Below are 12703 nucleotides of genomic sequence, written 5' to 3'. Positions count from 1 at the left end.
CAATACAGCTTCTTGTTGCTCAGAACGTGCTACACAAAAGAGTTTTTCTGAGCGTTAAAGAAGTCAGCCCATACAAGCAAGATTGCCATGCAACTGGCCGCTAAAGGCACTTTGCGTGTATTCGTGGGCTACTTTCATGCTTTGCAAAACACTTTTAAATAGTGCGTATTGAGCAACAGAAAGTTGTATCGGGAGTTCTTCATGTTGCTCTACAATTTTCTTTTGACACTTCTCATCTAATTATAATATTTGAAAAGTTGAATAATTAAGATTAATTATGTAATTAGGTGAAATGCAAAAAATAGATATAATCTGAGTACCTCCAGGTGACGGCAAACAACAGTACCTTGGTTCTGCCCAGCTATGTGAAATGTGCAATTCTTAAATCTTGGTGCGGGACAGCTGGGACACCCTGCATATTTACATATATTGTGTCTGCACATGGTTTTCACAGTTGAAATTTAAAGAAAAATGTTCAAGTGAAAAATACGGATGAGGTAGCCACCGCAGTTGCTTTAATGCGCTTGTCCTCCTATTGCCGGGATTTGCAGAAATAAAGTGAAAACATGAATTAACAGCCGCGCACGTCTGCGCCCACGATGACGCAGTAAGCTTACAGCTGCAATAAAATTTTAAGTGAAAAAGCAGAGACAACTAGAAAGAAACCTGAAATGATACGGGTAACAGAACACTTTGGTAATGACGCTTTAAGGGGGAGGTAGGCTTAAGCATTGAGCCCCCCCCCCCCCCTGCTCGGAAATTTCCGGAGGAGGCTTGGCCCCCCCCCCCGTAGTCGGCGCCTATGGTGCATAATGCCATTGGTAGTGTACTGCACGCTTTTAGCAGGTAACAATTCAGACGCACCGCCATTCTCTGCTGCAGGCAGTGCGATGTGGGCATCACGTTTCACTTTGGTGTCATCTGGCGTCGCTCACCAGCTCAATTTCATTTTGGTTTCCCGTCGCCCTCTTAAAACAACATGTAATAGGAAAGCATCTGCGGGAGCGCCACCAGCTTGACGCGCGTCGATGTCTCCGTATCATGCCGCAACGATCTACGCAACGCTTCGCATTGCGTAGGTGTCAAGAATAGCTGAGTCGTCCATTTTTTTTTTATTACTTCAGCTCGCACATTTTCCCAGTTAGTAGGTTGTTTATTCCGATGGTTTTTTCCAAAATGTATAAGGAGGTTCTACTGCATATGTTTATTTTGAAGGATATCAGTCAGCTACCATTTATAATTTGGCATGAAATCAAAGGCCACTTGCCATTTAGCACATGCTGTGCAGCCCATGCCTCTGCTTGAAGGGCAGCTGCTGGGACGTCTCTTGTGGTGCCACACGCCGAGCTCCCCTCTGAAATAGTGCATTTCATTTCACACTGGGTCTCAGGTGTGTCACTTATGGAGAGCTTTAGCGTGTCTGCATATGTACTGGCGTCCAAGTTACTGGTGACATGAACACCAGTAGCAACACGGGTAATGACATCTTGTGGCAAAGAGTTTAAAATTTTCAGTGCCACTGATGCACCGGTACATTCTCTACTCTCCATTTGCATGTGCGCATTAACCCATTAGTGCCCAGCATACTTTTAAAAGCACAGTACCATTTTCATTTGTAAATAATTAAAGACATAACACACAGTGTTCCTTGGTACGCCATTTTGCTGAGGGTCCTGTGAAGACGACCGCATTATAGTTTTTTGTCAACTGCATGATGTGTTTGATCTATTCATTGCCAAACTTGGAAAAGTGGCTGAACATAGCAGGTGCTGCTCTGCATGCAGCTTCTTTATTTTTTGCCACGCATAGCATACGCTTCTTGAAGTTGAAGTTTTTGGGTAAGTTTTAGAAAAGAATGGTGTAAACAATGAATGCATGACATTCCATATAGAGAGAAAGAAAGAAACGTTTATTATTCAAAACAGTGTCCCGAGCGAGGCCTGGTATCACCCTAAGGTGGGAAAGCACCTTAATTCTGGAACCCTCTGGCTTCGACTGCCATATTGGTCTACAATACATATTATACAACACATATGCAATATAAAATACAATACATAATATATACAATACATACCTATACTATCGCAAGAAAATGAATGCAGTTGTACTTTGTGAAATACGCTGGGCCTATGTGTATGCTAGAGGGGTGTGCTTGACCTCGAAGCACACACAATGTTTTTTTTACCTGTATTTCATCAAAATATTTTGGCTGGCTACAAGAACTTCAGAGACTGTTGCAGGAAAGAAATGTATTTAGAATTACATCAACTTTGCTATTATTCCTGCCCATTCCTTTCTTGCTGCTGACAAAGATGACAATCCTCTTGTCTTCTCAGTAAGTAAAATAGCGAGCAGTGTTAGAGTAAATTAGGCATATAGAAACCATTTAGATATCATATGAATAATATTTAAAAAGAAAGATGACGCTGCATCCTTTATTACAAATTAGAAAATAAGTGGGAGGGAACAGAAAACAACAAAGACTATGTATATTCCTACGTCAATCAAAATGAGCTATGTAATAAAAGTAGGGCAACCCACATTGGTGAACCAAACGTAGACCACAACTCTTAAAATGACAGAAAATTCTAACGAAAATGACACCTAACAGTCATACAACAGGATTGTAATGCAAGAACCAAGTGTCATTGGAGAATATGTCACCAGTCTTTTGAATGTTTCAATTACCAGTGAACCGAATGCTGAATGCTTTAGTTTTGAATGCCTGTATTCATTGCCAATTATCGCGTCTAGATCTGCGTTAATAATATATGTGCGTGGTGTGCACCTCTGAGAGCAACAGCAAAGCTCTTCCTTGTTACTTGATGAAGTCATGTTACACATTCGATAAGTAAAAACACCTCCAAACAAACAATATTTCCCACTAAAATGCTAATTTTGCGACCAGAAGGTTATGCAGGCTTGTGCAAAGTCTCGTTTGACTCTTCACTGCAAGCCTTCTTGTTTTTGGAAGCTCCAAGATATGGCATATACATTTCATGACCTACATCAGATTCTGCTCCCATAAAGACCCAGCGTACTTCATAAAGTACACTATCGCAGCATTTCAACGAATAAAGCGCCACTCGCAAAACTTTCACAATGTATTTACAGTATGAAAAGATCGTCCGACATGAAAAATCAACAAAATGTAACTGGTAGCTTTTTTTTGGGCTTTATGGTTTAACACAAAGCTGCGAACTCTGAAATAGTTCCGCCATGTATTTTATATTTCTAAAAGCAGATTTTCTCATCTCTCTAGGCTTACTCAGTCAGAGTTTTTGTTAGCGCACTGCAGAACGCACCTCTTCATGGGTGTTGTTAAGCCACATAAAGAGCGCATTCACCGATCAGAGGGGTGGCTCCTGGACTTGGGTGTGCTAGTACTGCAGCAGTTCTCCATTCAAATGTCTGTACCACTACACAAGAATGACTCTTGTGTGTTTCTGTCATCTGTCGTATGACTATGACAGTTTTAAGTTTCTTTTTTTTTTTTTTGTAACGGCCACGGTGGCACTGTCGCCGGAGTGTCAGAATGATACTACATACGAGATAGAAATGAAGATAGGAATGTGAGGATTATACGAAGAGTACATTTGCCGTTATCCATGTCGTCGTTCTCTTCTGGGTAACCGAAAATAAATTGTGTTCGTTTCAGAATATCCAAGAAAAAAAAAAAAGAGCACAGAAACGGTTAAAGGACACAGAGCTATTATTGTGGTGACGAACCATACTTTATTTAGCCACTGGGTTAAGTATTGGCAGCAGCATAACTGTTAAGATGCAACCGTTTTCAAAGTGTTTTTTAGAATAACACCCATACCATGTAACACTAAAACATGTCTAATGCATTGTGGTTAGAGAAAGCGGCACAGTCTGTCGCTACCAGTGTTGTTGCTATCGTCCATGCTTCCAGTAGCACAGTATTCCATAAAGGTAAATATATGCATACAAACAAGCCACAGCCTTCTAATTTTACAAAATTCTGAAAAAGACAGACATGTGAATTTGCAGATTTTTGCACTCTGGACACAGTTCAACACAGGTGAAGGTCACGGAAACACAACGCTACACAAGCACTGACTGACAATATCTTATTCAGAAGACAATTTAACTCTCTACCTCATTTACTCTAAGTAAACCCTTTTTCTCACACCTGAGCTGAGAGAAGTGGCAAAGGGTGCTTAGATTCAAACCAATATGATGAGTTTGAGTTACACCTGTCTAAAGGTACAAAAATGGGGGATACCAGACAAAATAGCAGCTTTTGCTGTCTAAGGTTTGTAGGAGGCGATAGTCACCAGTGAGGTAATTCATATAGTAAATAATGTATTAATAGTAACCTCAGCATAGATGTTGCAATACGGTACTTAAGTAGGTCAATGCTCAAGGCACGGTAGCTAAGCCCCATAGCACTCTAAGCAGCAATCCTGAGACTAGCAGTAGCCTTACTGTCTGGCACTTAATTAACACCGAATTATTATGCACTTAAGCAAGATAAGTTTTGCGAATTGCAACCGAGGACATTTTGAAAGCTTCTTTATGCTTATTAGAAGAGGTGGGCAAATATCAACATTTTCTAATGCGAAACATGTACAAATAGTAAGTGTCCAATATTGAATTCAATATTGAACAGTTAAAATGCAGATGCAATACTTTCAGCAGGAATAGTTCTCTTGGTATAATTAGGTATCCCACCTGTACTGACTAGTTCAAAAAAGAAAGAGAGTGAACTCTCATGGACAGAGGATCAGTTTTAAACAACGGATCGCTAATAAAAAGAACTGTGTGAACAGCCTCTCAACAACTTTAGAGCCTGGTTGCAAACAAGTTTTCCAAGAATGAATGGCTGCTGTACGACCAACTTCTCAAAAAAGCTAAATAAGTGGTTGCTGAAAAAAAAGTTGACAGTCACTTAAGTATCCTTACGCGATGAGAATGCAAAAGCATTTTGAGTTCTCTAATAGATTGGTTATGTATATGATACGTGACAGCAATAAATAAACACATTGTCAAGTGTCCTTCACAACTCTACCATAATCCACCTTGCTCTAATTAATACAAACCTTAATCCACATTCATTCATTTTAGACAACTTTGAAACATTTTAATTCCCCTTTATTCATTTACTCCACCTTGAGTCCCCTTACACTGCACAGGTCACGACACAGACATATAGCTGTGACGTGACCTGTGCACTAGGCACACCCTTAGTCAGCCAGAATCGTGGAAGCACCGTGGTATTGGGGAAGTGTGCTCGTCTCACACTTCGGAGGCCCAGTTTGCATTCCCACCCAAACTCAGATGTACCAAATTCTCTTTTCAAAGCCACTAATTTATTCTGTTTACACTAACCTCTCCAATAAATATGACATAATTCCAAGCATTTTTTACGTGTTCTTGCTCTTTGCACCTCTGGCCATTTTTGGTACCATCGCTTAATCACGCCAGATTTTCTGCGTCATAGGACATACTATAATGCTTTCGCATTAAAAAATTATGCAGATCCGATGCACTGTGGGAATCTATGTAAGCGAAGCTTTCCGTGCTGAATGCTTTGACTGATGATAATTAGCAGTGATGTTTACGGCTAAAGCTTAATTTCTTCAACGTTTCAGTTAACGCGAGAGTGATGAGTTGATATTAAATGGTACCTCGTCTGCACCACTACTGTTTGTCTGTGTAGTACACAGAACACACAGGGAGAGGTGTTTGCTTGAGGCATTGATGTGCTCCATATCTTATAACTTCTGAGAGGGTTGATCATGGTCACTTCCTCATATAGCACATCACATTGTGCCAGAAGTATTAAACTTGAATTGGATTATGGGGCTGTATGTTCCAAAACCACACTGTCGTTAATTTGTCGCATGTCACTGGTCTCGGGGGCATGCAGATGTTAGGAGAGATGGAGTCGGGAGATGCAGGGCAGCACAGCAAACAGATTTTAATTAACGCAAACTCAAAATGAAAAACTCAAAGCTCAATTGACTAAAAATAAAACTTCATTAAGGAGTGTTATTTTCAGTTAATTTTTAGTCAAGAAATTAACAGAAGTAGAAGGATTACATCCCAGTCTCTACGCGGATGACATCACCCTCTGGGTTCCCGGAGGAGGATGTGACGGTCACGTCGAGCGAACGCTACAGTCAGGAGTAGATGCGGTTCAGAATTACTTGCGTGGAACGGGCCTCCAGTGCTCAACTACCAAGTCCGAACTCTTACTCTACAAACCCACAAGGAGAGGTCGTAAAACCCTGCGCGAAGAGGAACGGGAATACTCCAAAATAAGCATTACATTGGCAGATGGTACTCCCGTACCGCACATAGAGAAAATTAGAATCCTAGGGTTACACCTGCAGGCAAACGGCCATAATGGAGAGACGGTGCGAATACTTCGTCGTTCGGTAGATGACACGATCCGACTCTTGCGTCGCATCACGAATAGATGCAATGGTATGCATGAAGAGTGCGCGATCCGTCTCGTGCAGACGTACACGATAAGGCGCATAACGTATGTTGCCCCCTACTTGAAGTGGATTGGGTCCGAAAAAAACAAAGTCGAATGCATGATCCGAAAGGCTTTCAAGAGGGCGGTCGGCGTTCCACTCAACGCGAGCACTGACAAGTTTCTAGAGCTCGGAGTTCACAACTCACTTGACGAGTTAATCGAGGCGCACGACATTGCGCAATACGAACCATTATCGAGGTCAAAGGCAGGCCGATGCATCCTCGTGTCGCTCGGCATCACGTACTACACTCAGCATGGAGAAAAGACAGCGGTTCCCACCTCAGTTCGCGACCGCCTGATCATCCCGCCGCTTCCCAAGAACATGCACCCGACGCACCACGCCGGGAGACGCAACAAAAGAGCAAGCGACCTTCAGAAGAAGTTTGGTAACAGCAACGAGGCGGTGTACGTAGACGCGACGCGATATGGAGGAGGGAGAAGCGCACATGCGATAGCGGTTGTAGACCGCTCGGGTAAGTGCCTCGCGAGCGCCACGGTGACCACAGGACACACGGAGGCGGCCGAAGAAGCCGCGATCGTGATCAGCGACTCGCAGGCGGCAATCCGCGGCTTCGTGCACGGTCGTGTATCGTGGGAAACGGCCCGCATACTCCAAATTTCTGACGACGGCGACTCGTCATCGCCCTCGCAACTCAAAAATTCTACGGTCTTCCTCCTCTGGACCCCGGCACACACCGATGTTCCGCTCGCGGGCAACGAGGCGGCTCACGCCACGGCTCGAGGTCTCACACGCCGAGCCGCCGCTGATTATGTGGCCGCCGCCTCCGCCCCCGAGAGCGGGGCATCGGATCTGCCGGATCGGGACATTACAACAGAAATACAGCAACAAGAAACACACTGGACGTGGGGTGATCGCCTAACCACGTTCAGAGACCTCACCCAACACTACAGACTCTATAGACGCACATTCCCGCCACTGCACGATAAATTGAACAGGAACAAGGCCGTAACTTTACGCTTGCTCCAGACACACACCTACCCTAGCCCTGCTATCTTACACCAATGCTATCCGCGTTTATATCCAATAGACGCGTGTAAAACTTGCGGGCAAAGAGCAACACTGCGACACATGCTCTGGGAATGTGCCGGCAACAACGGTAATCAAACCAGCTGCGTTCGCGACGCGTCCATAATCGCGGCCGTTGCCAGAGTATGGGAAGGCTCGAGCTTGCTTCTTCCCAACGCCACCCCGGATGCGGGAGCTGCCGGGGACCTTCTCCGTAGGCGTCGCCGCCGCTGGGAGGTGGCTATCAAAAGTTCAGAGCTGGCAGACCAGCTCTGGGCCGTCCGGCAAGCCAAAGATGCCGCCCGAGTCCAAGGAGTTCGAGCCGCCACCTGAGGCCACCACAGCAAGAACTGCCGGACTATTCTTCAATAAGGTTTCTTCTTCTTCTTCCATTAAGGAATAGTAACACTTGCATAGCCTAAATATGTCCTTATCCCCATCTACGTTCGTCCTCAGCAGTTCCTAAGCGAAAGTCAGGCAGCCCTAGCCTATGGTTGCGATGCCATGAGAAAGGAGTGTTCTTACAAACGTCTGTCGTCTCACGTATCTCAGAGCCCGATGCCTGTTGGATCTTCCTCATCGCCGACGCCGTAGACGTTGCTGCCTTGATGTCAGCTAGTCGACCCGTCTGTCTTTGATGCTGGTGTCCTGAACTCTGTCGGTGACGGGGCACTCCGGCCTCACTTGATTGGCCCTAACACCAGGTACTGCCGCTACTTCTTCGAGTGCCGACGAGACATCCCGAGGACTATCGTCCGTGCTGGTCTGCCTCTGAAGGGGGATCTAATTCCTAGAGTGCCCGGCACCACCGTGAGAAGCTGCAGCAAGTCCAAGGAGCCTTGCTCGAACGTCGCCGAGGTCGACGGCCACACCCTGGATCGCCAGCGTCATGGGCTTGACCGAACCTCCATGGCTCCTGTCGCCAGTGCGATGCTGATGCTCCATCCTTCTTGGCCCAGAGCCACGTCGATAACGCCAGCTCAGCGCCGCTTCTCTCCCCATCACAGCTCATTTCACGTGCCTCGGGGACTCGTGCTGTTCGAACCAATCCACACACATTGTCCTCTTCCTTTCTTTGTGCACCGCATGCCTCTTACATATGACACACACTCAGATCATGAGGCAAGCCATAGTGGCAGACTCCGGATTAATTTTGACACCGTGATATTCTTTAACGTGTCCTAAAAACTAAAGGCACGTGCATTTTCTATTTCATCCCCGTTGAAAGGCGGCTGTCGTGACTGGGATAAAATCCACGACCTCTAGCAACGCTATAGCCACAAAGCTAATGCGGTGGCTACAGAAGTGTTGATTTGATGGTCGACCGCTTCCGCAGTGTCTCCTGGACCCTGCGGTGCGCTTTAATTAATGCGGCTCTGCTTCTCCCCGCCTTGCCTAAGTTGCCTGCTTGACTATTTGCATGGCGTTTATTTTTCAGAAATAGCAGCAATGTACTGTACGGTATCTTGAACTTAAGCTTATCCTGTTTCCTTGCAACCGCTGTCGTATAGTAGTGGGGTTTCCTTGCCTTCTCAGGTCACCTCTCCCCTCTCTTATATTGAAACTGCCTCTTCTCCCTCTCCTTAACCTCTCTACAGTTCTACCTGCGTCCCCTCTGGCGTCGCACGTTAGTAGAAAAGGAAGCACTGCAGTTTCTGCAATGCTTCCAAGGGGAGTCTCGCATAATCACAGCTGTCAAGCGGCTAATGTGGCGACGGCCAGGGAGCTCCAGAGGGCATGGTGCACATTCAACGTGGTGGGCTGAAAACGAACTTCTATCGTCGTCACTTTTTCTCTCTTACTCGCGCTGTCATCTGTATACGCACTCTGAACCCCCCCCCAGACGCAGTGAACGCAACAGCAGCCCACAGCAGCAGCAGCAGCAGTGGGAAAGTCGAAGGAAGAGGCAAAGAAAGCTTTGCTTTAAAAAGTCAGAAGTTGTGAACAAAGAAAGAAAGCTACTGAAGGACATGTAGGTCATAGACACATGTACAACGGCTCATTGCAAAGAAAATATCGCAGGTTGTAGCGCGAAAGATGCAATTATCACAGTACATAACTAGACTGCCAAAAAACACTTAATCAGGCTACAAGCAAAAATCACAGGTTGTCAGGTTGGTTTCTACCATAAAACCGAAAACAATACTTGCACTACCCAGTTTGCTTCTGCATTGCTTCGAAAACTTTTGTCTTTGTTACACTTCTGATCATTTTTGGTGCTTTGTTTAGCAGACAGAGAATAGTATCTAGACTTTAACATTCAGTTGTTGAGAAATACTTGGTTACTTTAAAAAATATCTATTAGGGTTACTTTTAGAATATGAATGGTTGGTGTGTAATCCGTATTCGGAAGCTGGAAACTTCTACGTATTAGAGAGCATTAGTGCTGCTATATAACAATACTGGTAAGATGCTAATCCACTGCCACAGCCGATAAGCAAAAACACTTAATCAGGCTACAAGCAAAAATCACAGGTTGTCAGGTTGGTTTCTACCATAAAACCGAAAACAATACTTGCACTACCCAGTTTGCTTCTGCATTGCTTCGAAAACTTTTCTTTGTTACTCGCGCTGTCATCTGTATACGCACTCTGAACCACCCCCAGACGCAGTGAACGCAGTGCCTTGAAGGGGATGGAAAGTTTCCTGCATTGTAATACGGCCTTATACTCTACTGCACACCAAACCTGCAGCCATCCAGGAAACCTGAAGACAATGTGCAGACATAAATCAGTGGACCTGGCAAAATGTTCCTACGGTACACGAATGACAGGTAACTTTATGTTAACAAAGAAGGATGTGCACCTTCCATACAGATTTTAGCTGCCTTATTCCACAGATTCTGGGGAGTAGTTGGGATCTGGGGAGGGTTCTGGAAAGTGCTATGGGCATGCGACTAAATGATCTATCAGGCCCAAAAAATAGGGCTCCCAAAATCAGACGGTGATTTTATTTCCATCCTTTCAAGTCTATGGTAGCTCTACCTTAAACGGGGTGTAAGCGAAAAATCGCAAAATTGCTTATGCCTATACAACCATCGTAAACAAGCTCTAAGGGTTGGGAATTTTATAATAGGAAAAATTTGTGCCAGTTATGCTAAAACCATACTCACCAGAGTGTGAAATTTTGAGCCTCTGGCGTTCCTGGTGATCCATGTTACGCTTCTCCAGCTGTCCGACCTTTTCTAGCAGTGCCTCATACTTCCGTTTCAGTTGAGTGTAAGCACTTTTGGACATGACATCATCACTTCTGGATGCTGTACAAGCACAACTGCACCGGCTTTGTCGTTTGAGTCTGTCCACCTCTTCCATCACTGCCTGCAGTTTCCGCGGCCACTCTGCATGATCACTTGTGGGCAGCGGCCAGAGTCCGTACTCAAGAAGAGCGTTGTCAATCTGCCGCTGCCTCTGCTGCTCCTGAATGTGCTCTCCGTCTCTGCACGCTGGCGGCCAAGTGTTCTGAAGTTCAACGAGAATGTCTGTCAGTTATTAAATTAAAAAAAAGCAGCATTCATGGCAAATTACAAAATTTTGGACAGCACGTAAAACCTAGTTTCATATAGTGTACATAAAAGCATCCTCCATGCAAAAGTTTGCATTTGAAATATGAGTGGATGCATCACCAAAAGCTCCTACAAAAAACGACATTATTTATATCAAAACAGAAAAAAAAAAATGCATAAATGCCACCATAACTACCAGCTGGAAGTGACGCGCGACTGAGAATGCATAGTTCCTCTGCACAACCTCCAAGATTGTGTGACAGCTGCAATGTGCTGATAAACCTTGGAAGTGATAAGCTGGGACTTCCGTTACATATATATATCCACTAACCCCCAGGTACACACTTAGTGCCATTTAAAGGCTGCTGATAAAAAAAATTGTACATTTACTATCTTTGAAGCTTCGCAAGTTTGCTTTACTAGTACACTATACTAATTTAAAATCAATTTAGCCAAAGTGAAATTTCATTGCAGTTGGCCTTTAAAGGGATACTAAAGAAAAACACTAAACTAATTTAGACTGACAAAGTGCTTTTTAAAAGTCTATGTTCGTCAATCTAACGGTTAGAGGTTGATTACTGCGTGAGAAAGTGAAGACAAAACTTCAATTTCTTGAATTGTGGTGTAGCCCATGTTCTGGTACATCAGTGTCACATCGAGAATTTCAAAGAAATATTTACTTGTATGCGTGCTGTTCGGGTTACCTAAACTGTTTAAGTTCGATTTCTGGCACTTTTAAACACAATGCAGTCCGTCTTTACCAACAAAGAATTATCTCTGCCTAAAGAGAAGCAATCAAAACCCACAACATGATCGAAAGCTGGTGCAGAAACTTCAAGGCAGCCATCACTAACCATCCTTCGTTTTTGCATCTTCTCCAGCTTATCCAGCTTACTCTCATGGTGAGAGTGGCTTTTTCGTCATTGTAGAAGTGTCACTGATTAATACAACTCCACTTAATTTTCTCTTTACTATCCCATTCACAATGCATTTCTCAAGGGCAACACTGTGAAAGGACAAATGAAATGCATAAGGAATATTTCAAGTTGGCCAAAATTCCTGACAGTCAGCACCAAATGAAAGTGTTCACAAAACAACTGCCAATAATTACAAAACAACTGCCAATAAATGTCAGCGTTGTGTTCCTCCCTTTACAATGCTGACACATGCTTGTTCTTGGTTATGTTCTACCTGGGTATTATCCATTATAATTTGCTTCGAACTTCCCCAGTATTCTACCTCTGCTAGAATTACTTGAAAATTCTGCAAAAGCTCAGCTATACTTATATTGATCGGAAACAAAAAAAATGGGTGAGTTAGTATCGAAGCATGGCTAATTTGGAGCGTGAACAGACAAGACACAGTGATGAGTCTTGTCACTTCTCATGCCTTTGCTTTCAACCTAGTACAGTTGAATCTCGATAATTCGAACTCAAAGAGGCCCGAAAATTTATTCGGATTAAAAGAAGTTCAAATTAAAAGGAGGACTTGTTCTTCAAGTACTTGTGCACTATAGCAGGATGCATGAATGGTGTGAGTCGTGTAATATGGCGGCGTGCAAGCACACAGCGAGAGAGGACCACAAAACTGCCCGTGCCGGCCAACGCTCGCTTCCCGATAATGGCACAAAACGAAACTTCAGGGAGCGGGCTAAGCGGCCTCC

The 12703-nt window shown here is 44.3% G+C and overlaps 1 protein-coding gene across 1 annotated transcript in view; it reads right to left on the bottom strand.

Moving 5' to 3' along the window:
- LOC142571206 (uncharacterized) overlaps positions 1 to 12703 on the bottom strand; it is a 130403-nt gene that overhangs the window by 66053 nt on the left and 51647 nt on the right. The window contains exons 3-4 of the mRNA XM_075679477.1: positions 10651 to 10996; positions 1264 to 1354 (exon numbers count right to left, since the gene is read on the bottom strand). Of these exons, the coding sequence (XP_075535592.1) occupies positions 1264 to 1354; positions 10651 to 10996 (437 nt within the window). The remainder of the gene's footprint in view (positions 1 to 1263; positions 1355 to 10650; positions 10997 to 12703) is intronic.

This window comes from Dermacentor variabilis, chromosome 2, assembly GCF_050947875.1.
Source record: "Dermacentor variabilis isolate Ectoservices chromosome 2, ASM5094787v1, whole genome shotgun sequence".
In the NCBI taxonomy this organism is placed as follows: Eukaryota; Metazoa; Arthropoda; class Arachnida; order Ixodida; family Ixodidae; genus Dermacentor; species Dermacentor variabilis.
This window is presented reverse-complemented; position numbering and strand designations above follow the sequence as displayed.